This window comes from Podarcis filfolensis (genome assembly GCF_964270895.1).
Source record: "Podarcis filfolensis genome assembly, chromosome: 5".
Lineage (NCBI taxonomy): Eukaryota > Metazoa > Chordata > Lepidosauria > Squamata > Lacertidae > Podarcis > Podarcis filfolensis.
Genome location: NC_139608.1, coordinates 62,770,962 through 62,797,949, shown reverse-complemented (window position 1 = coordinate 62,797,949; position 26,988 = coordinate 62,770,962). Strand labels below are relative to the sequence as shown.

Sequence of the window (26,988 nt, the reverse complement as noted above, 5' to 3'; positions counted from 1 at the left end):
TGCATTGGACTACCCCAAACTCACCGTCAGATCACATGTCTGTGGCCACAGCATGAACCACAAAAATCATACATCCACTGTTTCGTTTAGAATAATTTTTTTCCTTGTTTTCCTCCTCTAAAAACTATGTGCGTGTTATGGTCGGGTGCGTGTTATAGAGTGAAAAATACGGTACCTCACCAAAAATTAATGTTAATAATAATCAAGAGTGTATCTGTTTCAACAGTGTCTCTGTTTCTATGGGGCTCTAGGATGCAGAAAGCTGAACACCCCACCCTCAAGCAACTTCATCCTTATATCCTGAATTTTTGTTTATCTCCTAACAGGATGCGGAAAGTACATCAGTCAAGGGGCTCACCAGGGCTAGAATTCAAGATCTGGTCCCACAGCCGGTCAATATACGTCACTCAAAAAGAACTAACTAGATGAAGGTGTGTTCTACCTGCTTCAAGTCTTTGAGCATACTCACAAAAACAAATTTAGGAATTGAAGTCTCCCTTCCCAAAAAACTATTTCTGCTAGCTTCTTCTACTGACCTCTGCTGTCTCTTCTCCACCCCCCATTTCCTTTGTCATGGCACCAATTTGGAACAACCACAAACATGTGCCTGCTCTGCATGTGCATGGTGTATTTTAAGAGGCTGTTGTACAGAAACCAAACAGTGTAGCTTCCTTTTGTTAATTTTACTGACTTCATCAGTGCCAAAACAAAAGTAATTTTCAATAGTTGGTGATTTTCTGTCGTTTCCAAGGTGTTCCACAAAATAGAGTGGGTGGGAAGTGCTACTGGAAAGAAAAAAATTTTTTTTGTTGTTTTAACTTCTTTATTAATTCAGCAGGGCTTCTGTTTACAGAGCCTCTCCTCTTCCCAGAGGGGAAGGATTGTGAGCGGAAATCGCTTCCCGAGCTCACAGGGGGGGGGGCATGGCCAGGCCCCCTGCGTCACTGGAGTCCTGGGCCCCCGTCATGCCTCCCAGCCAGCCAATCCGGCTGGGTGAGGGGCGTGGTTTAGTCACATTTAAACGGCTGCGGGCCCACGAGCTCTTCCTTGTTTTGTTCCTGCTTCCTCGGATCTGTTCACAGCTGATTTAGGTCTATTCCTTGAATGGGAACCAAAACTTTTATACTGAAGAAATTTGACTACTACTCATTCTGAATCCTGCAAGGGTAAATAAATGCTTGTTGTATGCGGCACTTGAAGCAGAGAAACAGTGGGTTTGGACAGACTCCTCTACCACATTTCTCCTGTGCATCCTCTTCTCATAATGTTATTTTACTTTAAGAAAAATGTTGGGGCACCGTTACAAGCAATGTAATGTGCAATGTGAGCTTGCCCCCACTGAGTAAAGTGGAATATTATATTGGCATTTCAAATGATGTGGGGACTATTTTACTGGAAAACAAAATGCTTTAGTTTTGTTTTATTTATCAGATTTTTATACTGCCTTCCAATATAAAATTATCAGGGCAATTCACAAAGTTTAAATAGAGTAAACATACAATAAAATGTTTTCAGATGTTTCTAATGGAAGTAGGTTACTACTAAGGTTATTATTGCACTAGTGAAAAGAAAATAATAAATAGGATTTAGCTTTCCCATTTAAGATGACGTTTCCTGTGCACACAAATGTGAAAAATTAATCACAAACCATAGGGCAATTAAAATTAGCCTAACTTTTATGATCTCCTATCACAATGACATCTGTTTGTGATATTATATAAGTATTATATCATGCCATTCAAGTATTAAAACCGGACAGCTATTATTAGCCATCTTTCTGGAATCCCAAAGACAGTGCCAGTAATTCTGTAATACAACAGCTATGTAATTGAGCTTAGTGACTCAATGCAGTCATCTTGATCCTGATCCTCCAGGGCATGGTTTGGATGTTCAAGACCATGCTGCAGGATCAGATATTCCCCCATTCACTCCTGCTTCCCTTCCCTTCCCCCTTCCACAGCTTACATAACCAATGATGTCCAAATGGAGCAAATTATGGTTAGAGCCAAACAGAAATTATCCGGCATGTGGGAGAATTCGTGGCTCCATGAGACTACCTTCAAACATGACTTGAAGGACTGGAAACATCTGAACTGGGCAATGATTGTAACAGAAGGAATGCTTCAAGTGATATCTAAACCCATTATTCTTAAGGCTTGCATTACTCACAAATGTTAACATTTGTGCCCACACCACAACAAACAAGATATTAAGGGAGTGGAAATGTGTCACTAAGAATTGTAGCAGTGTGAAATAGAGAGAAATTTGATTCAGTTCATACTTAAGGCAAATATATCCAATTCTCACTTCCTGAAACAATATGTAGACTGAAATATGTAGACTGAATTTTGCAATGTTGTTCTCCAACCAAGTAATATGTACCAAAATGCATATACAAAGTAAAGTGTGCATAAAATGCATTGTATTAGAGAAAATTGCTTGCAAATGTATATGCTGGGCAAAACTGCACAGGAAAAAATGTGCATATTAGGAGAAATTCATGCTAAAATGGTGAAGGATTTATATGGGAACTTCTTAGAAAAAGAATTTGCAAATTGATATGGAAACATGGAGAACTGAACTTAAGATCAGAAAAACGAGAAACTGAAAATGACAAAATCACCCTTCCCTAGTTTTGAAGTCAACTGCGACTGTACAAGTCAGCCCCTGGGATTAAATACTTGCAAATTATTCCAAATAACATTTGCTTGTTAGCAGAGAGAACATGTTTTATCTGTTAACTCGATTTTCTGAACGAAACATCCAGTGAGAGTTAGCGACACCCGTAGAAAATGGCTAAACAACATTACACTTGTTTAGTAGAGGAATGTTTAGGCTCATGCATTTCAATGTTTACCTATATTAGGTGCAAGTGTCACAGGTTTGCTTGTTGTTTAAGCATAAAGGCTGTGATCAGAAAACCATGAATTCGCTAACAGGCAACTAAGAAAAAGCAAATGCTGTATCTATATGTCAGGTGTTCCTTTCCATGGTTAATAAAGGAAACCTGTACCCAGGTCACAGTACATGACAGTAAAAACAACCTCCTCTTATCTCCATCTCAGAAACTTTTTTTTTTTTTTAAATTTAAAAGTCAGCGGCATATAGGCCATAGCTTACCAGTAAACAGAGTTGCTCTTTTGATTTCCTTCTAAAATTCCAGAAGGACCGATACTTTCAAAAGCAGAAGAATATCACACACTGCACTTGTTTGTCCTAGCTGTCAGGAACAGCTGCTCAGTCTGAAACTACGAACTGTCAAAATGCACAACTAGCATGCTTTGTTTAAGCCACAAAGAAGACATGCGGAAAGGTCAGGTTACTCACTTCCCAGATAAAAACTAAAACGCTAAGAATCCAACGGGAGGTATTTTACATTTAAGGACAGGTAGACATTCCTACTAAGAGGAGCAATCCAATCTACAAGAAATCCAAGTCAAAGTATTTGTAAACCTGTTTGACAGTACGATTGAATATACATGCCCAATCAGTAGCACGCTCCAGTGACTACAATGAGACTACTCCCAGGTAAGTGTGTGTCAGATTAGTGTCTTAGTCACACACACAAAATAAGAACACTGACACCTCATGGAAATCAATGGGACTTAGACTGCAATCTTATACAGTATCAACTTACCTGGGAGTAAGTCACTGAATTGAATGGGACATACTTCTGAGTAAACATGTATAGGATTGTGCTCCAGAGCATGTCTTGGAACTGCACACCTTGTAATCAATAATACTAAATTGATCTTAACATGCAGGTAATATAATTTTTTTAACCTGGGGGTGTCCTAACCTGTAGACTTCAATATGTTGCTTAATTACAGCTTCCACCATCTCTGGCTGATCACCACTGGACACAGCTTATCCAACCCTCAGTCAAAATAATTATTTCACATCTAATACATACAGTACTGGTAAATTGGTTTAAATCAGCATTCATAATGTTATTTCTGTGTTTGAAAAAGGGAGGCTAGTTTCCATGAGTACAGAGTTATTTTATCAAGTATTCCATTACTGGTTTATGAAAAAAAGCTTTAAAACATATGAAGATAAACAAAGTCTCATAAAGGAGAGTTGCAGAGGTTCACACAATACATCATTAATTTTAGGGCTTGTTCACATAGGATATTATTTAACTGTTAATGCATTCCCACCCCCCTTTGGAATTAGACCAGAGGAGTGCACATCTGCACATATTTGAATCTGTATATAAGAAGCAACTTCAGTCTTTTCCATTCATACTAGTAGGTATTCCCTTTCTAATTTGTTGATTCTATTACACCAATTAAGTACTGACAGGGCATTCATGCAAATAGTTGTGTGCATATATCCGTTCCTCCATTCAGGAGCACACCAGAAATAGTTATGAGCATGGCTGGAAAACAAATGAGGAATTAGTAGCCATTAAAATGGAAGTAACAGAAAGTGATGATTGAAGCCAGCCACCCCAAAATACTGAAATAAATGATATGCAGCGCCCGAGTGCAGCAGTTTGGAGCCTGATTTCCCTCCTTATCAGATTATCCCCATATCTAGAAAGAGATAATCACTTCCTTTGATCATAGGGTTAGGAAACAGCAAAAAAGCATATCACTACATAAGAAATATTTATTAAGTTAAATCTTCCATTTTTAATATGCTAAACAAGTGCATGATAGATTCTTGAGGTCATAGAATCATTGATTTGTAGAGCCAATATTAAGAGAGGAGATTTGAGTGTGGAAAGTGAAATGGAAGGGCAGAAAGAAGCTCAGAAACAGATGACAGTCATGTTGCCAGAGCCCAGATCCTGCTTATCTGCTGTCAGAAGGGGGGCAATTTGTGTGCAATAAACAGCAGGAAAGGATGGCTTAACAATTCCCCTGCCTCTCTTGCACTTCCAGGGTTCTAGACCTGTGTTTCTATTGCAAAATCAAGGCAGGGGGGTGGGGGAGAGAAGGTGCAGGAGGAGCAGATGGAGAAGCTGTAGCAAATTGGGGAATAATGTAAGAAGCATTATTCACCCACTAGTTTTCCCCACAGATTGCCTCCTTTGCAGTGCAAAAGCCGCAGTCAAGGTATGGATACATAGCTTAGCCATGTAATCTGTAGTTCAAGCCTTAGTAAGCCACATATTTCTTCCACAAAACAAAGAGTAAAGAGCAAAGTATATCTAGGTCATTTTGTACATCAATGCATTCAGCCATCTACAACAGAGATACTTAAATATAACAATATTTATCCATCACAGCTTCCTGTTAACAATCTATGCACTAAAAATGGAAAATGTATTTATTTGATCCCTGTTTTTATAAATCTTTTGACAAAAGACCCGTTAACATTCAGGAACATAAACAATCTTCGCTATTTGATACAGAGACAGGAATATATTTTGAGTGTATCCAAAACAGTTATGACCTGCTCTGTTCTTTAACTCCAAACTCATTAAGGCCTGCTCTAACCCCACTACTTCACCTAATGTAAGCATATTTGAAACACAGTATCTTTATATAGTGGTGTGTTGACATTATAATCTAAAGTGTTTTACAATCCTTTAAAAGCAAGAAATTCTAGATGTACACCTACGCACTTCTAACCTACTCAACAATGCAATGGCATGACATGCCCTATATAGAAACCAGGATAGTTCACCCATGGACTTTTAGCTTAATGCATGTGCAATATGTTTGGGGTCATTAAGGAACTGACTGCAGAGCACAAAAGCAAAAAACCCATATCAAGCTGCCTGCTAAACGGTAATCAATGGACATTATCTGATTATGTCAACTCAGCCTTTGCATGCGATGCTTATGCTAGTGTACTGAGCATTTCTTGTCTTCCCCCCAAAAAAACCCACTTCAAGAGTCCAATTAAAATAAAATAAAACTACAAAAAAGTAGAATCTTTGTAAGCAGAGAATTATACAATCTTAATTCTGGAATGTGAAAGCCTTTGCCTCCCATGTAAGCGAAATAAAAACTTTGGATCTACTGCTTAAGAGTAGACTCACTGAAATCAATGGGATTACTCTAAGCATGACTAAGTCTGGATCTGACCCACTGATTTAACACACATGGAATTATTTAAATATATACAATGTTATTTTGAATTCTTAGAACTTGGGGAGAGCATACAATCAGTCCAATAAGTTTATCATCTCCAATTTGGAGAAGAATTTGAGGCCATAGGAGCTCCCCACTGCCACACTGTCAAAGATGATTAAACTTCCCTTAATTACCTTTTAGCATGGTCTTTCCAGTTGATCCTCCTAAAATATTTAGAGTACCACTTCTAGCTCCCAGTGATGTGGTTGCTTCTAGTAGAGCACCAGTGATAAAATTGGAAAGGGAAGTCCTTCGTAAAGTAGCACGGTATTCAGGAGCTCTTTGAAAACATGGTGTTACGCAAGGGCCGTTGCCTCTGCAGCACCAGTCTGCATGGTGTTGAGGTGTTAGTGGTTCCCTCAAAGGGTAGCAAAAATATTCTGAAGAGTCTTCTGTTCCTTTTACTGACCTGAAGATCTGTGAAACACAAAAAGAGAGAGAGAGAAATTAATTTAGCACTTGGTGGAAGAACACTTGGTAGAAGAACAAATTAAAATGCTGATCTTATGTATTACACTAAAACATTATTTGAATCAAAGGTTATCTGATCACGGCTGAAAATGAAATTAAATGAAAAGAATTGTTGCAGAGACATTAGACTGAGGTGGTCTCTCTGTAGCAAATAGTGGGTTTTAAAGGAGGATTTGAAGAAAGGGAGAGGTGGCGGAAGGAAAAAATCCCAGCATAAACAAACATCAGGAGAGAACAGATAGAGTTGTTTGAGGAAGTAGTCTCTCTGAACATACCTGTGAGATGCTGAGAGGAGTCGAGTAGGAGGAGTAGATGTTACAAGAGGTAAGAACAGAAAAACAGGATGTGACAGAACTGTTGAGACTTCTGAAAGTAGCAACAAGGAGTTTGGAAGAGTGCAGGAGGGAACAGGAAACCTGTGCATGGATCTGAGGAAGGGCTTCACATTGACTAAGTAACAAGCCAGGTAAATGATTTTAGCGACAGGATTCTGGGGACTTGAATGAATGGCCACTTGTTTTGTCCTTTTTAACACAGCTAGCTGTCATGGGACTTAATGGCACTGGGCGTTTTTAAGGGTGTAGTCTCTAAAATGACACACCATGCTCTTGTTGAATCTAGAGGCCTGAACTCCTCCTAGTGTCTCAAAAACCCTAGGCTTAAAAAACAAAACCTAAAATCCTAAATTGCTTCCGATAGAAGGGTTTCACAACAGAGGAGTGCTATTCCTTCAACTTGTGCATTTCAACATACTAGTTTATATCATTTATGGTATATTTCAAGAACTGGTAATTAGTGCATTTGTTAATGTATAAAGTCAACAATTTCTGTAAGTCCTGCTTCCTTCCATTGTCTGACAGACAGAATTGATTTGCCAACTAAGGATAGCATATTGTGTATTTTGTTTAAATGGGCTGTGGCCCACTAAAGCCCACAGTACACCATATATACTTTTAGTCTTCAAGGAGCCACAAGACCCTTCATTCTTTATAAAATAAATAATTCAGAATGTATTTGCAAAGTCACCCCTAGATACTGTTATTTAGTAAGCCGGAAGACAGCATTTGTGACACATAAGGTTGAGACAACCTGACCTTTAAAGATTATCTTTTTTCTGCAGAGCAGAAATCAACCAGCAGAATCAATCATATTCTTAATTACTACAAGATAATACATAGGGTGTAAGTCAATTGTAGAGCAACAGTATTTTCCCATGGTGGCTTCCAACATTTTAAATAATTTAGAACTATATACAACGTAATCACAATAATAAGAAAAGTAGTTCTAAACACTTCTATTACACTTACTTCTTTTCAATATAGCACAGCCATACAGGTATAAGAAAAAGAATTAAGAGAACAAGCTGAAGGCTCCAAGCAGCTTGTCCACATCGTAAGGCTGCACAAACGACACCCATGTCCTGGCTACATCCATCTCTGACTCTGCCAAAACTGTGGCATCCAAGTTGGAGCCAACATGAGTGATTTATCTACAAAATGCAATGAAAACTGGTCGCAGTGATCCTCTGAGGACTCTTAACACTTGGTTATCTCTAGACCTTTATACAAAAAGTTCTTCATTGCTCAAAAGTGTTCTGCTGGCAGGGAAGTACGTTTCTTTTTCATTGCCACGGAATCCCTACAATTGTTTTTTATTTGTCTCTGGTAGCACTCATTACAAGTTTCCCCTATTCCCTTTCCACTCCCTGCACTATAGTCCAGTTGTCATCAGCTTTCCAGAATATCAGGCAGCTGACTTTACAATTGGGTCAAAGACGTTTCAGGAGGATTGCACCAACAGACTAAGCCTATCCCTGACTGTGACTAGAGCTTCCACAAAATGGCCAGCTAAACATGTAGGAAAAGCCCCCAGGGACCTCAGGGAACCTTCTGGATTCATCAGCCTTTAAGAGTAGACCATAGCAATTGGTCCTCCATCCCTGCAAGCATTGTGACATCAGGTGTGACGCAGCTCCTACAGCGGTTGCAGGGCCTGCCAATCAGCTGATAGGTGGCTCCTGCAAAGCTCTGTGACTTGCAACAAGGCCCAAAGTGCTGTGACTGTTGGTGCTTCCAAACCCATGCCTTTGCAAGCATTGATGACCACAGCAGCACTTGCAAAGGGTCTTGGCTTTGCAAGTATGACAACCGGCTCATTCTTGTTGGTGGTGCCTGAAAAATGCTGAGCCTTTCCCACTATAGTTTGAAACCATGTGGGCAAAAGAAAACAGGGTCACATGACAACATAGTGAGCCCACAATGACCTGTGGAGAGAGGGAAAGATCCAGCCCACAGACTGTATTCAATTCCTCCCCTCTGATCTGGGTCTTGCTCTTGTCCCAGCCCCATTCAAATGAGGAGGAAGGACTGCTGGGAGGAGCACAGAGAGAGGAAATGCCATGGTGTATCTGCAACAGCAGGACTGGACACCTTCATCAGCCCCAGCTGCAACAAAAAATGTCTCTCCCTTATCGGTCTCTACAGCCACAGCTGGTGCTGCAAGCATCCAACAGTTTGACTTCACTCCCAAAGGTGCACTCCATTGTCTCCCAAGACAGACAGATGCCAACCGATCTGAATGCTCAATGTGGCATATGGTTTTAAAAGAAAATAGAGCAAATCATAAAATCATCATTTTAAAAGATAAAACAGTAGAAATAAAATCAGAACCAAACTAAACACCTCAATAAAACAAAAGACTCAGAGAAATAAAAGTGTGTAGTTCAGCTTGGGTTGAAAAGACAACACGTTCAGGACCAGGAAAACCATCCTGGGAAGGGCATTCCAAAGCTGGTGTGCCACTACCAAAAAAAGAGGAGAGCACTAAATCCAGTCACATTCCACCTCACTTTCAGGGGTATGGAAGGCAGAGGAAGATCTTAATACGTGTCAGGAAAAGGCACCAAGGTTCCTAAGAGCAAAAAACAAACAAAAACACCAGCACTCCAGATTATGCTCAGAAAGAAGGAGCAGTGCAGCTGTTTTAAAACGGACAAGTATGTTTCTAAAAATCTGAAATACATGGGGGGATGGTATCTTTCCCGTTATCAGCTGCACAATGGCAAACAGTGGTGAAAGTATGCAAAATGCCCCAGCATTTAACTATGCAGCAGTCTTCATCTCACCATCCTTTTTGCTGTATTTACATTCAATCAAACATCCCTAGTATACCTCTGTTACTTGCATAAGAAGTCTTCTTTTCTCTGAAAGTATTTGGCTAGCAAAAATAATTTCTAACGGCGGTAGTTGCTTTCCAAAACCTTTTAATGAAGTTGATATCTGTTGCTTATGCTGCATTCAAGTTTTTCTTAACTGCTAAAACAAAGAAACCTTTTGTTTGGAGAGAGAGGCGACAGTGGCTTGCTGCAAAGATGATATAAAGAATAATAATGTTAATCTCTAGTGCATGGAAGGAGACATTGGGGCACTTAACTGTCTCCAAAAATGCGCATTTCACCAACTGTTTTCAAAATAGTGTACTAGAACTCCGCTCAATTATATGCAGAGATGTAGGTTAGAGACAGGTAAATGAAGCACATGCTCTTCTGGAACCTGATGTCCAAAGAAAATGACAAGTGTAAGTAAAGAAAGAAAAGTATATTTTACTTGACAGTGTTTAACCATATAGCCATGTGAGTTTCAGAGGAGAGATTATATATATTTCAATAAACTGTTGCCTGGCATGTTTCCAGGCCAACTTCAGCACACATGCACTCATCACTCTCCGTTACTGTAAGAAAAACTATAAGGAACTGGGACAGAATAGTGGTTGGCAGTGTCAGCGATGAGCCAAGAATCTAAAGTGCTACATAAATGCCAAGAATAAAGATAAGAGTCACCAGATGAGAGTCAATGCTAGAATTCTGGAAGGAATTGCAAACGATGGGCAAGGGGGCTACTTTCATCAGAGAGAAAAATACAAATTATTTCCATACATTATCTGGCTAGGGAGCAAAAGATATAGAACAAGGATATAGTGTTCTCCAAAGATCTAACTGCACATTTCATGCAGACATGTTTAAACAAAATGAAACCCACCTTCACCACAAAAACACACTTTCAAATGGGATTATCTAACAAAACAGCAAAAAATAATAATCATTCTCTCCTTGCTTCAAGACATTTCCTCAAATTCCTTCCTTTCCCAAACATGTGTTTTGAACCCCATGCAGGAAGAAAGTAGATTGAAGCGGATTTGGAAAAGGAATAGCATCAAGTCCCCACTATCACTATTGCTGCTTATCTTCAAATTGCTTGGCCCCATGAAAGCTTTTCCTGGAATAAAAGAGGGACAATGGTTTTAACTGCATGCATTCACATGCAACATGTAGTTCGTTAGGCTCCATTTAAGTCAACCTGAATGTCATTATTCTTAAGGAAGTTTATTTCATCTTTAAACAAAACAAAATAAAAAACCTTTCTTATAAGGTATTGCAAATGAAAATATTGTTATAAGTTTGTGGGTGCCAGATTCCCCCAAATTCCTGGGTCCAGTAAGTGTTAGAATTTAATTAAGGTTTGGAGTATTAAGCAGGATGCCAGACACTGAACCTGTGGATTTAGCAAGTGTTAGAATATAAGTCAGGCTGGCTGCAGTAAGTGTTGGAAGTGTAAAGAAAAAGAAGGCACATTTTTTCATATGTGGTGGAATTGTAAAATAATTAAAAATCATTGGGAAATGATTTATAATGAAATGAAATGAATGTTTAAGACAACCTTTGTTAAAAGACCAGAAGCCTTTTTGCTAGGCATTACAGGTCAAGATCTGCCAAAAGAAGAGAGGGAACTTTTTATGTATGCTGCAACAGTGGCTAGAATATTGCTAGCCCCAAAATGGAAAGACGACGAGATACCAACTAAAGAAGAATGGCAATAATGAAAAAGCACAACAGAGGAGGAGCAAGATGGCGCCGAGGTAAGACGCGCTTACCGGTGCTCTTCGGATTTCTTTTAATCTTCTTTTAATCCTTTATATTTTATCTTAACTGACCCTTCAATCCTCCTGTGTAAGCAACTCGGCTATTCGCCTAGAACTTAAGACCCCCTCCTTAGAGATCCTGATGTGGAGACATGCCTTTAATTACTGGCTGTCCCTTTGGCATAAATTGCCCAATTACCATCTTATTCAGTGCCTTTGGGGAGATGAATTTACCAGCCCATGGGCAACAAAAATCCATTCCAAAATGTTGTCTTATGGAATCTCTCCTTCCGATATACTAAAATTAGATCTAATTACTGCAAAAAAGGTCATCAAACAAAGATTGGAGGAGGTTGATTTGCAACAAAATCTTACTACAGGTGGAGGTACATGTTCCCCGATAAATCAGGGCATTACATTTATGTCCCAGATACCTCGATATCTGTCTACCTTATCGGTTGTGTCGCATAGATTCGCTTTTGTTAGAGCCAGATTTAATGTGTTCCCCTCAAATGTGCTGAGCAATAGATTTTCCAACGGTAAAACCTCTGTTTTATGCGCATGTGACAACAAATCAATAGAATCCCTTTATCATATCTTGTTTAATTGTCCTTTATATATTGTTCCTCGATCAAGGATTCTGAGTTCAATCATTTTGGAAACTGTTGCTAAACCACCTGAATTACATCTAGCCTACCTACTCCAAGACATTGACTCTTATAGAACATTACAGGTTGCCAGATTCCTGAATTCAGTTCTTTCATATAAAAGACTTCATGGAATGCTGCATGACTATTAAAAATCTAGTAAACTCTATCCACCATCTTTATATTCAAGGCCACAATATGGTACATCTAGAGATTGTATGTAACGTGAAGGAGATTATGCGTTGAAATATTTTAGTTGATATTTTAGAATGTAAAATGCTATTTTATTTATTGATTGGTTTTACCTTGTGGGCTTATAGCCGAATAAAGTATTATCTATCTAAAAAATGGCAATAAAAACTGATGGAGTATGCCAAAAAGGTGAAGTTAACTGAAAGACTTAGAGACAAGGACAATAGAGACTTTTTAAAAGACTGGGAACCATTTATGTTGTACCTAAGAAACATTGTAAAGAAGTGGACTCACTTGCAGGGTTTGAGTAAACACTTACAATTAACAAAATAAACATAGAGATTAAGATATAGTAATTGGAAAATAACGAAGTATGAGGTAATTTGAAAACAAATGCGTTAAAACGATAAGAACCTAACAATATTCAATTTAAATAATGCAATTTTAAGGTATAATAAAATATGCAGCAGAAGTTAATATGTAAAAAACCAGAAGAGAAAGTTGAGGGAAAATGGGGGGGGGACTGGCTATTTGTATTTTTCTTTTTATTTGAGATGATGTTACTGTGATGAATATAAAATTGTAAAACTCAATAAAAAATATTAAAAAAAGAATATAAGGCAGGCTAGTTTCCTGATGAGATAATCGCCGAGATGACGAGCCATTAAGAAAACAAAGGAAATGTGCTGGCCTATTAAGAAAGCTAAGGAAAAGGGGTTCTGTGCAAGGCAGCAAATGGATGGGGCTCCTCTTCCAGCTCTTAGAGGACAAGGCCCGAGTTTAGTGTTTAGAGTTGGTTGTGATGTGACCTAGACTGGAAAAAGGTTGCAGGCTGGTATAGACAGCAAGCTGAATGGTTGGTTTCTGGTTGAATCTAAGGCTGCGGTGATGGGAGAAACTAGACCCTCTTGGGATTTTAATGCTATGAACTCCTCCATCATAGGATCGGGTTGTATATATGTGTAAAGAAACCATACATCATAAAGAAACCACAGTCTCTGCTGTGCCTCGTTCTCAAAACATAGACCCCGGATGAGCGTCTGGAACCCCTGGAACCTCACACAGTTCAGAAATTGGGGTGGTTTGAAACAAATTTTTATCCGTACAATTTCAGCAGTATCACAGTAATTATTTACTGTCAAATGTTCTGCAGTGATAGGTTTCAAAGATGACACACTCAAGACAATGGACAAGCCATTCTTGGATCTGTAAACTATCTCAGTTGTAAAAGGTAAACAATCATAAATAACTTGTGGAAGAACAAGACTGGAGATATAGCTGGCCTGTAACTCTATATAAACAGGCCATAACTCAGGAAGGTGTTGCAAATCACACACACATATACATACAACTCAGAACAAAACCTTTATGTAACAATTATACAATGGAGGTTTCAGTGTTCTGACTGAACTATGGTGGTTGGAAACAGAATGGTCCTGAAAATTCAATTACCGTACTGAAACCCTTTTTCAGGTGTAAAGATTAAAACTCTTCCTGAGTTGTCAAAAGTAGCTTGGCATTATAATACCTTAAAAACTAACAGCATAAACACTGCAATGGAAAGCAGATTTTTTCTCATACTGTGCCAATACGCAGATAGGAACCATAATATTAATATAATATACGATAATATAATAAGCAATAATATGAAACCTGCCTGGTTTCTTTTTATTACTGTTTTCCTCCTATGAAGGAACCTGTGTGTTTCACCTGAAGACAGAGACAAACTGAATAACAGCTGGGTTTTTGTTTGTTTTTTTGTTCTCAGAGAATCATGTCATGTTCCTTCTTCCCAGCAGCCATTTGATGGAACCCAAAACCTACATAGCACTTAACACAGCCTATTTAAATGCCTGCTACATCTCCTCATTTTACATATTGAGACTGTGTGTGATCAGATGTAGACTCACAATTTTCTCCTCCCCAGCCTTCACTTATCATCTAGCCTGACAAAGAGTTCTGCAGAACTCAAAAGCATGCACACTATTTTGTGATATTTTAGTCAGGCTCACAAAGGTATTGCCCAAAAATGGATTCTGGAATAATCTTTATGGAGCAGAAGCTGAGTTTCTACATGTGTAATAAGCAAAAAAGTGAGATAATAAAATCCATTGTCCTGGGAGCATCCTGTATTCTTCATAACACTTGAAAACAGCAAGTCTTGTTTCTGAATGACACACAGGTATTTTCTGGAAACTCTCATCTCACACAAACAAGAATATTCTCTCCCTATGAAGTGTGTCAGAACTTCAAGACATACTTTTTGTCCAATGAGCACTAAATCCAAGCAAAGCTGTCCTTTCTCCTCAAAGCGTTCTGTGGCTCACATGCAGACTTTGAAAACGTACAAACATGACTGGAAAAATGAAGTAATTGTCTTACCCCGAAAGCTGTGAAAAGAATTCTAGCACAAATATATATTGCAGTATGTTTTCCTTATATGCCAGATAGTTTCCATAATCTTTTAGTTTTGCAACACTGGGAGGTGGTAAAAAGGATTTGTGAAACAGTTGCATGTACTTAAAAGTACTAGATAGGAAAGCTACATATGGGCACAATCCTATATGCATCTACTCAGGGGGAAATTCCATTGAGCTCAATGGTACTTACTCCCAGGTAAGTAGATCTAAGATTGCAGCCTTAAAATGTGAAGTTTAATCAGCCCTGATTGAATTTATTTTGCATGGGGGAGGGGAAGAATGGGAAGAAGAAGCCAACTAATCTTGCCCATCTAGTGGATAAATCTATAACTCAAACCAGGCAAGTAAGAGTCAGTAAAGGAAGATCATTTTCACAAGTAACAGCAAACTATAGTTCAGTACTACATAGGCATGTCTGGATTAGCCCGAGCAAAGTATTGGGTTCACACATTCCCCACTCCTCTTCCAGTGCAACTGGGAGATTTTAGTTTCACTTTTTAAAGAGTCCTGCTGCCTTAGCATTATGTTTGAACCAGGGATATTGGTTAAAGAAGCCAGGTGCATAACCCATCATTTTAAATTGGCTTGTTGTGAAATTTACTAATGGAAAACAAGGTTTCTTTAAAAGCCAAACAAAACTCAGTCAAAGTCCTGCTCCTGGCTTGTTCAGCTCTTCCATGTAGCACTAAACCATGGTTTAGGATGATGTGAGAACATGGTCACTGTGTAAAAGTCTACTTAAGCCAGTAATATATTAAAGGTCTAGGATAAAGCTTTTCTGTCTTTTCCTGCTGGAGTTCAATGTCATACGAGACATCTGAATTGAAAACATTTGGCTTAGGACCAGAAAAACAAAAATACTTTATATTAACTTCTCTTATCCTCTGGAGACTAACACAGAGACAGGAACTGTAGTTCAGGCATCCATTAGATTTATTTTGTTATATATGTGTTAGTTTCAACTGAAATTCTTTGTATATTACAACTTGCTTGCAAAAATTGATGGGCAGTTGTGCTCCTTTAATTTGTAATGTTATGGTCAGTGGTAAATGCCACTACTATGATAACTCCTCAAAAATATGAAGTGATTGAGTTGAACTGCCATGAGATACAAGAGAAGGGTTTAAGCCTTCTTTAGAATTAATTACGTGATAAAAACTGGTTGACTGCCTTATATTATACATCTGAATGAGCAAACGAAGTCTGGTGGCTTGCACAGACCCACAACTACAGCTCACCACAATCTACCACTACACCCACATAAATTGTCCCTAAAACATTTGCAAGACTATAAAGCCAACATACCGGTACTTAGTAGGGAAAAGGAGATGATCCATCAAGGATGGCCACTGAATGCTTTAGCATCAGCTTCTTCTATTTAAATTAGCAGGATGGGAAATGCCAGTTGCTTTATTGCCGTGTTAGCTAAGGTGGTGTCTTCTGCATGTTGTGGACTACAAGACCCATCCATCCTGATCACAGGCCATACCAGCTGGGGCTGAGGAGAGCTGTAGCTGATAACCATCTTAGTGACCTCTGCTTTAACATGTGAGTAGATTTTTAAGGGCAAGGCAAAGAATGTCTAAGGCAGTCTCAGATGGTGGGCAGAAGGAAGGAGCAGGAAAGTGGGATAGCGCTGCTGCTAAAACAGTGACAGGGATCCAGTAGCACTCCGTATGTTGTTGAATTTACATCTGGCCCCAGCCTGCGTGGCCAACAGTCTAGGATGGTGGGAATCATAGTCCAGCAACCTCTGGAGGGGGCCACCAGTGTCCCCCCACCCGCATGCTAAAAGAATGTTGGCAAGCAAGATGTAGACGGGTTGCAAACTGAATTCGAATGATGTAGGGAACCAAAACTGGTGATTCAGTTAGAGATTCTGGGTGTTGCCCCACTGGGCACACAATTCAGTCCTCCAACACATTTGAGTTTGGCACCCTGCTTTATATATTACTGCCAAATATTTATATACTGCTGCCAAATATTATCTGCACAACCCAAGTAGACAAGGCAAATTGTTTTTCTGAGTGCTGGAGCCCGAGGAGCACAATGAACCACAAAATAACCCCCAAATTGCTGCTGAGTGCTTTAACTGTTCCCCTATTGTTGGGACTTCTTACTATTTCCCATCACATAGGACACCACATGGACATCACCTCCTATAGTCCCCAGAGAGACAACTCCCAGTGTTTAAGCCGACAGATCACCAATATTTGCTAATCTTGGACTTCCAATCAGAGGCAATTTCTTTTTTTACTTTCCTCATTTCAAATGGACAAAAGCACAAAAGAAAACTAAGCATTTCAAGCATGTTTGGTTATTTGTACGAAGGTGGTAAATCTGCGTCTCAGCTGTACAACTTCAGATTGGGAGCTCACATGACTGGATCTTTTACAGAGTCAATTGCATACAGAAAACGAGCATGTCAGAGAGAAGCTTTTCTCCTGACATACTAGTTCTCCAGGTGCAGATGTGTTTGCATGAAAGAGTATTTATTTAATCAATCAGTCAATCAATCAATCAATCAATCAATCACTTGAACCTGCAGTCTGAAGCAGTACATATTAATCACCCCAACAATATATCAGATTTGATAGTTGAAGAGGACTGTTAGGGTGAGTGTATGAAATCAACATTTACAGAGAAGGAGGAGAAATTCAGTATTAATGCTGGGTGCTGACACTTATCCTCTGTCTCTGCCTTTTCTTCTCTTACTAGAGCAACAGCTTATGCCCGATACTAAAACAGTACAGTTCATCTCTGACCTTCCTTCTTAACATATAAAGATCCATACAGTCCCAAGTACTGGGGAGTGAGGAAAACTGACAGAATCCCACCAATTAGGGGCCCTCAAGCCTCTGTGTGAAGAACGGGTCTCATTCAGTCTAGTGCTGTAACAGCCAAATAGTTTACAGAACACAAAAAAACACAATAAAGGCAGATGTTTAGAAACGCCCATACTATGTATTAGCTCCTTATCACCATCTCTAAGATTCCCCCCTCCTCCTTTTGAGGCAACGTAAAATAGTCACCGATGAAAAAGTACAGAAATATTATATTACTACCAGTATATTTACTACCAGCTTAGGATATTTTTCAGTAAGTTTACCTGTTCTTAATTCATATCATAAATATCAGTCTGTGAAACCATAGCAACGTAAACAGTCTCTTCCATGTACATCTTCAACAATACAAGTTAAGTTACAGATTCTGGCAATCCTTTGCAATGTAATAGTAAAAATATTTTTTTTTTAATTGTATAAAGTGATAAAAATAAATGTAGAAATATAGCAAAATGTTCCTTTAGGGATACACTTGCCTTCATGCTTGTATGATAGAGAACAGGGATAGAGAGAGAGTATACTATCAAACCTTCCAATTAAGTCATTAATGCATTGAGGCTTAGTTTTCTAACAATTCTGAAGGGAGCAGATTCAGTAAAGCTGTCATTCAAGTTTGAGTCACAGTGTAAGAACTTTGCTTTCGCTACTTAGAATAGGACAACTTGTCACAGTTACTGTAATTTTTCAGAACTGCCATAATGTTTAAGATAGTAAACAGTTCAATTTGTCAGAATGGGTAAGTTACTATGTTAGTCATGTAGTCTTGATTGCTTAAATTCCTAAAATACAGTACATATTGTAAGTTCCAGTAAAGTACACTGACATAACCATTAAAAAAAATCAAACTGAGCTATTTTAACTACAACAGTATGCAACATAAAGTAAGCAAATAACTTTATTAGGATTTCTATCATATATATAACAGAAAGTACCTAGACATTTTATATGGAATACACAAATGTTTGATGAGGCAAACATGAACAAAATCTCTCAAAAGTAATCTAAATCTGATTCTGTAAAAATGTTTCAATACAACTGCAGTATGAAACCTCAAAATCATACACAGATTTTCAGCTATCATGTTAGACTCACAGCAGAAATCCATTTCATCCTCCAAGTAAACACGAGTCTATTATTACATGCAGCTTATTTAATATTAAATTTTAATGAATAGATTGGTTGTTCGAATTGCTAGCATTTTAAAACCATGCCTCATTAAAAAGGTTTCTAATACAAGAAGTTTAATTCTGCAATTGTGCTATGATTATACAGCCAGAATGAGAACCAGTAACCAGACACTGGCAACAAACGACATAAAGATAATATAAACTCAAACACAAACTGGCTTTAAGGCCAGCAATGAACTAGGAAACAATAAAAGCATTTCTGTGTACAGAGTTTAGCAATTAGTTAGACCCGTTTATTACTTTTGAACACATTAATAAATCTTGATATAAACACAAAGCATGTTTCAGTGAAAACAGCATCCTGCAAAAGGTCTTAGAAAAACATACTCTTCTGCTGTTTAAAGGCAGTTCTGTAATTTGTACTATGGAACAAAACCTTTGGTTACAATGAATGAACCATACCTTCTGCAGTCCAAGTATCCACAGCCTGCTGAACCAAATCACATCCACTTGAAGCAAAAGCTACATTGGATATGGAATGCAAGAGCAAACACACACACGCCAAGCAGCCCAAACAAGCCAACTGTATTCAGCTATACAGGATGACAGTCTGCTCTCGTCTCAAGAGGCTATGTCTAAGAGCCTGTACAGAAACTAATGTGTAGTGCCAAGTCTAATCCTTTTGCTGAATTTCACATGCTGCTGCTTCACCTCTTCAGTTCCTAGTTTCTCAACAGTCCCATTTTAAAAAAACAGCCCACAAACAAACCTGTAAGAGCCACACAGAGAAAGAAAATCTGGATCGTATCACTTGCTGAGACGTTTCTGGACCTTGCATATCTGGTGCTATTTTAATTTTTGCAAATTGAAGAATTTTTAAAAATAAAACTGAAAATGCCAATTCACATATAATTATAGTATAGCATGAATTCTTCTCAAGAGACTTAATACTTGATCTCATTGGGTTATTTTAATTAGTAATAGTTTACAAGACCTATAACTGATACGTTTTTAAGTGTCCTCAAGGGAAATAATGATTTAAAATAAAACAGCGGAGGCTATCCCCAATGCCCAAGTTCCCCAAATCCTAAAAATATAGTGTCACTTCTGCCTACTTCTGAGGACAAACTTCCTCAGCACAAGCAATGTGAAGAATCGTGGCAATAGGCAGTGACCCTCCAAGGCCCACGACAGCCTAGAATCATAGAATTGTAAGAAGGACGGGACCCAGGGGGTCATCTAGTCCAACCCCCCCGCAATTCAGGAATCCTGCCCACAGCCTCCCCTGGGTGGACTTGAACCACCAACCTTCTGGTTTAACAGCCAGATGGACATGAATTTGGGCAGGTCAGAAAGGGAAGTGGGACTCTGCTCAACACACAACACTGCAAGTTCAGGGTTTCTGTGTAGGCAGAGAGATACGAACAACCTCACTCATCAGTCCATAAGTCAGAGGACACAAGAATTGCACAAGTTCACCTTTATGATGTTATCTTCCTTTGCTCCTTCAACCAACGTCACTTTTTTTTACCCCATGAGAGAAATCTAGACTGCAGCCCTGTTCCAAAATATTTAGCAATATGAAGCTACTTCATTAAAACTGACCTTGCAGTTACAGTGGAATGACTAAGAGAGAGACAGATATGCATGAGTAATAACTGCTGCTTGTAACAAAAGAAACCAAGTAGAGTTCCAGAGAAAAGCAGCACAGATAAGCCTTTTGAATGGTATCCAATAAATGTCAGGCATTGTTTGGGAGTGAGGGTGGGGGTAGACCGGGGGGACGACTAAGCTATGGCTCTTTTGTGGTGGGTCCTGGGCCTCCTGCCCCCTTCTCCCCTTTTAAAACTTAAATAAACCTTTGCTTATTCTAGGGCAGCTGGGAGCACTGCAAAGCACCATGCTATTGAGATCCCACCCAGCCACCACCTTAATTTGCCAGAAGCATCTATACGTATACATTAGTAGAGGCAAATCTTATATAAATTTGTGACTTGGTAGTATGCTCCCAGTCTTTAATTACTTAGCAATGACCCTATTCATCATATGTAAGCTTAGAGTTAATACAGCAATCCTATACATGTTTACTCAGAAGTAAGTCCATTGAGCTCAATGGGTCTAAATCTCAGGGAAATGTGCAAAGGACTGCAGCCAAAGTGTAAGGAAAAAAAGGTGGTCTGCAGTGCTCCATTAGCTGCAATAAATAAAGGATGAAAAATTTGGGAACATGCAATCAAACACTTCTTAAATGGCTAGTCTGTAAAGATACAGGATATCTTTTGTAAACCACTTAGAGGTTTTCCTACAATCAAACAGTATATAACTTTTGCTACATAAATAAATGTGCACTTGAAGGGATACAGTGTCAGGAGCTGCAACATACAAAGGCATACTTTCTAATCGAGACTAAGGTTTCTTTAAAAAAAAAAACTTTGAGGAATTACTGTATACTGAAGCATTGTTGAAGCTAAGTGAGTGTGGATCCGAGTACATGACTGGTAGCCCCAAGATTTTATAAATATGTTTTTTCATTTTTTAAAAAAGGTGGGATATAATAAAAACTTCAGAACCTATTACGTTTAGTAAAATTAGAACTGAGATCTATAAGAACAATCCATTATCATAGAATTGTAGAGTTGGAAAGGATTCCAAGAGTCATCTAGTCTAACTTCTTGTAATGCAAGAATCTCAACTAGATCATACATGACAGACAACCTCTGCTTTAAAACCTTCAAGGAAGGAGAGTCCACCACCTGTCCATGTGACAGCCCTTGAGATCTTTAGAGACAGCTATCATACCTCTTCTCAGTCACCTCTTTACCAGGCTAAGCATGCTCCGTTCCCTCAACCATTCCTCATAAGGCTTGGTTTCAAGACCCTTTTATCATCTTGGTTGCCCTCTTCTACACATATTCCAGCTTGTCAGTATGTGGTGCCCAGAACTGGACATGGTACTCCAGGTTTTAAGGCTCTGTACAAACTAACAAGAAACTGAGAAGAGACTTTCATGGTATTAGTCACTTTTTGACCATTAGTACTTCCCAGACTGTTTGTATGCAACCATGTGCCCGATGGAAAGATGGGAATGACGTCCAGGCAACTTTGCAGTGGTATTGTATCCAAACCTAGAGAAGTCTTTTTTTTGTGACAATGGGCGGAATAATCTATGGCTGTGTACACATTACCATTTATTCTGGCTCCAATGCACTCCCTAATGCTGGTGTTTAAAGCACATGGCATTAACTACTATCAGAAATACTGCCGATAGATGCATTTTTCCTCAAAAGAACTTCTACCTGGTTTGAAAAACAAGCCACACTCATTTTGCAGTTAAGCTGAGGTGTGCACACTTGAGGCAGCTGTGGCACATGCGCAGACGACAGCTTCATTAATACGAGTTGGAGAGGCTACAGGCACAGGGAAACTACACAGGTGAAGACATCCTGTTCCCTTCTCTGGTGTGTACAGAAGCAGGCAAACACAAGAAATGCAGCACTGTGTTTTAAGCCGCTAATGTTGATAGCCTGTGTTAGTGGGGAAATGTGCTAGTGATTTCTATTGATTTATGTATACTGTCTATAGCAGCTGGAAGCTGAACAAGGTTACGTGTGAAGTTTTCCAGGGCAAGCAAATATGTTTTGAGATAGGTAACATGCATACTAAGCTATTTTCGCTATGCCCCAAATACACAGTGGTACCTTGGTTCTCAAACTTAAACCGTTCCGGAAGTCTGTTCCAAAACCCAGCCACGCTTTCCCATAGAAAGTAATACAAAATAGATCAATCCATTCCAGACTTTTAAAAACAATGCCTAAAACAGCAATTTAACATGCATTTTACTATCTAATGAGACCATGGATCCATAAAATGAAAGCAATAAACAATGTACTGCATTCACACAATCAATCAGTAGCTGAACTAGGTTCCACACAGTCACACAGAAAAAAGAGCCACAAAAACAAAAACACAAAATAAATAGCAAAAACAGACAGACCTCAGCGTAACACTCAAAACAGAGGTGTGGCACTCAAATTGGAAGTGTAACACTCAAAACAGAGCATGTTCAGCATCCAAAAAAAGTTCGCAGACCAGAACACTTACTTCCGGGTATTGCAGTGTTTGGGTTCCAAGTTGTTTGAGTACCAAGGCATTTGAGAACCAAGGTGCCACAGTATGAGGGAGGAATTATTCATCATGCAACTGGCACAGCAACAACAACCTACCCTTCACAGCCCACTTTTTCTGTCCTCTCTTCTCTCAGCAACAATATGAGGCAGAGGAGACATGATCGGCAACTCACCAGCTGCAGAGCAAGAAAATTACTGCAACTGTGGGAGAGCCAATCGGGGTGCAGGTGGCTTAACAGCAGGGCCTAGATGGCCCCATTAAGTCTGATAGCTTTCACATGAAGGGGAGGGGAAGCAAGGAAAGTATCTCTCAGGATTCTTGCCCTATTCCTGCAGTCCTGAAAAGACTTCAGCTTGTTACATTAATACTTTAAAAGGCAACTGGGCAGAGTTGTTTGCTTGTTTTGGGTGAGTGGGGGGTTAAGGCAAATACCACTGACAGGGAGTTACATTAAGAAAATGAAGTGGGGAACTCTGAACCATAATTCCAGCAACTAAGAGGTTTTACTCCATTCCCATCTCCAGCACCAAAGACACTAATTATAAAAAAGGATGGAAGCAATATTTTTGTTATTGTAACTCCCTGCCACTTCCCAAAAACCATTTAAAGCCAAAAATATTCAAGGAATTCATGAATACATAGTATTCTTAGATAAGGACATGGTAAAAAAAAGTTAAAGTAAGGGTAGGAAGATTCTTGCTGGCATTCCTAACTTAAAAGTTTTACTACACCACTTATATTTTCCATCTAACCAGCTGGACACTTCCTTCTGGATGTAGGTTATTTCGGCCTTGGCAGATGAATAAAGAGAGTTCATTTTATGAGCAGTCAGAAGAATGACTCAGGCTGAAAAACAATGACTGTCTTGGAAAGGCTCTTTTTGCCTCGGTTTTGTAAGCAGCTCATAGATTCTTGTTATTTTGATTAAGCAGTGTATAAATCTTGCTAAATAAATAAACAAGCATCCTGGAGATGCAAGGCACAAGAGGTCTCATTTTAGGACTCCCAATGGTGGTACTCAAGTAACCTTTGTTTCTGTGGCATCAATCAATGTTGATGTTGGCACAGTGCTGGACTGGCTCTGCCAGTGCATTTGTACCATGCTGAGCTTGCTACCACCTTTCCCCTCTGCTCCCCAGTATGCCGCAGTGATGTGCCTGACTGCAGGACTGTCAGGTGAGAGGTGGTGACATGCCATACTATCTGCTACTGCTGGTAGCTTACCAGCATAAGTGTAGCCGGGGCGGGGAGAAGCTGCCCCCCCCATCAAGTAAATAAATAAAAATACTTAACTGACCAACTGCATCACAAATAACTAGGTTCTGCCCCCCTAATACAATACCTGCCCCCCTTAAAATAAATCCTAGCTACGCCCATGCTTTCCAGAGGGTGGAACTGCTAGCTTGCTTCATTCTATGCAACAGTTTGTAGATTTGAGGCAATCAGGTGACACAAGGATTTTGCCCAGTCCAATAAAGACTTCTTGTCAGTCTGGCACAGACCAAATTCTCACCTTACCTATCTGCTTTCTGGTTCACTTGCATACTGCCACATCTAAAAGTAAAGGAACTGGAAGTTTAAGACGTTTAATTTGCTTTGCTTTGCCAGATTTCCAGTTCCTATCCATAATTCTTCAGCTCACATAAGCACTAGAGCAAGTCTGGGGAATGTCAGCCCTCCAGGCCTCTCTATCTGACTCTAAGGCCTCTCCCAAGCCACACACAAACCTCAACCACAACCTTAATCAGACTAGCATACATACTATTCTTGAGTGTTTTTATCAGGCTAGCTGAAGGATAAAGACGGGTATGTGAGTGTATGCTGAAAGCAGACAACTTGCACAAAGGTAAAATTTGTATTCGCCACTTTGGTTACTTTTGCCTCTGGCTTGTGAGCTCTGGAATGTTGCCCAGAAGGGGGGGGGAGTTCCCCATCTCTGCATTAAAGGCAGAAGGAGACCCAACTATCAGTGACAATGGCCAGGATTTAATGCTGGTGCACAAACAAGCTTAACAAGGCGGACACAAACAATAGTTTCTGGTTCTGGTGTAACAACAAACTATGGTTTGCCAAAAAAACCTAGGAAGTAACTACTCTGAGCACACAGGAAGGACAGTGTGCAAGCCCAAGGCTGTTTCCAAGGTCATTTCTGTCATGTGAACTGAGTTGGTGCATTAAGGTTTAAAACGTTTACCTTCAAAATCTAGCATGATATAGTTTAAATGCTTCACATATGGGCAAACTACCATAACTGCAGCCTTTAAAGACTGGTAATAAGGAAACTGGCCTACGATGCCACAGTTTTGCCCTGGTGGAAGTAACCCTGATACCATCTAGCACATGGACTGCTTTAGTCTCTTAAGCTCCTTTAATATGCTATGATCCACCTTACAATACAGCCAATCTGTTCTTGGCAGCCCTAGTGAAACCAAAAGTATATCAGGTTTGTTCAAACACAGTTTAAGTGCTTTCCTGGCATATAAACAATGACATTCCCTTTCTTCTTTGCAAACTTGCAGCTTGGGCAGGAGGATAGTAACAGGCTATTTAGACATTATGAAATTTGATGTTTGCTGTGGGAGTAACCTCGTGACTTGTACTCAAGATCATCTAGTCCCTAAAGATACGGCTCTGAACACGCTATTCTTTCAATGAACCTGCCTATCATCCTAATTAAATACAGGGGCCAGAATCCAAAGAGCTGTGCACCTATTCCTGTGTGTCCAAGGGGGATCCAGGGCTGTGTTTCTCCCAAGGAGATATTCATACACAGTTTGTGATATGGTATTGGTTGTGGTGAGGTCTGCTGGACAGAATGAACAAAAATCAATGACTCCAATCTTCAGCCCCAGTTCCTCCTTGAGGACGTTTCCCTGCTGTATATGACACTGTGCTGTAATAATGCTTCATTTTGGGGATTTAGGATGGAGAGATATGGGTGGGTATAGCAACCTTTGACTTAATTGGAATATAGCCTACTGAGCCATATCTATATTGCGACCCACTTGCTCCTCTAGCCCAGTCCATGCAGCCCCCCTGAAGACTGCCCACCAGAGAACGTGGCCCTCAACCCCAGTGCTTTAGGTTCCTACCTTCTCCCACCCCCTACATGCACTCCAGTTCCCTCCTTTATTTAAGGTGGTAACCAAAGGGTTAATCTTGAACTCTGCAGAATATGTAGCAGGCTGTTGCAGGTGCAGTTGTTCGTTGGTAAAAGTGAATTCCCAGCGTAAGGCTGTCCTTGGTTTGTGCTATGTATCTTCTCTGCAAGCTAAGCCCATATATCCCAGCTTGATCACTGAGATCCTCTGCAGGAATATCATTTGTTGCTGCTCGAGTTGGTGAGGCTCATTTGACAACAACAAGAAACCAAGCCTTGGTCCTGTAGAATACTCTGCCAACAGAGATTCAACAGGCACCTTCTGTGCCAACTTTTTAATGCTTGCTGAAAACTTTTCTATTTCACCCGGCCTATGCAAACAATTAACCGATAAACAATGGTTAATCAGTGCGTAGTTTTAATTGTTTTTAACAGTTTTATTGCCGTAAACCACTTTGATTCTAACTGGTGTATCCTTCAAGGGTATTGCTATTTCAACTGCAAAGCAAAGGTCATGAACCCTCTCTCATGGGAAACTACTGGCTTAGATCAGACAGTCCTCCAAACCATGATTTGGAGCCCTCTGCTTCTCTTGGTTTCTACTCTCCTAATTGATTATTTTATCTCTTGAGGCCACTGTACCCAATTACTCTGTGTCTTTCCCATCAACACTGGATACAAATGAAATCTTGCCACAAGAGTGAAAGAAACATACGGATGGAATATTAAAAAATTATTTTCTGCGAAATGTAACACATTTAGCAAGCAAGCAAGCAAGCAAGCAAACAAACACCTTATAAAGTCTGATGCCCAATCACTATCTGGGAAATATCAAATTTTATAAAATGAAGATCCCCATTCAACAAGATGCAGGTAAAACAAACGTGAAAGGTTTTCATTCAAAAGACAAAAAGTTACCCAAATAATTTTCATGATGAGATTGACTGCTGAAAGTTAGAGCAAACTAAGAGCAGAAGCAGCAGAGACAGCAAGGCTGCTGTTGTTTCATCTGCTGTTGTGTTTTACAGCGCTGTTTTAGTATTGCTGCTACTAT

General features: G+C 39.5%; 1 protein-coding gene across 9 annotated transcripts in view; it reads right to left on the bottom strand.

The window, feature by feature from the left end:
• The window catches only part of PLCE1 (phospholipase C epsilon 1), a 125,938-nt gene that overhangs the window by 60,161 nt on the left and 38,789 nt on the right, over window positions 1-26,988 (bottom strand). For 6 of the 9 annotated variants that reach the window (XM_083614024.1, XM_083614023.1, XM_083614020.1 and 3 more), the window contains one exon: window positions 6,224-6,506. In XM_083614024.1, the coding sequence (XP_083470150.1) occupies window positions 6,224-6,506 (283 nt within the window). Of the gene's footprint in view, window positions 1-3,120; window positions 3,256-6,223; window positions 6,507-19,168; window positions 19,482-26,988 lie in introns of those variants that run through there. The other 3 variants (XM_083614028.1, XM_083614026.1, XM_083614027.1) reach the window with 3 other exon arrangements.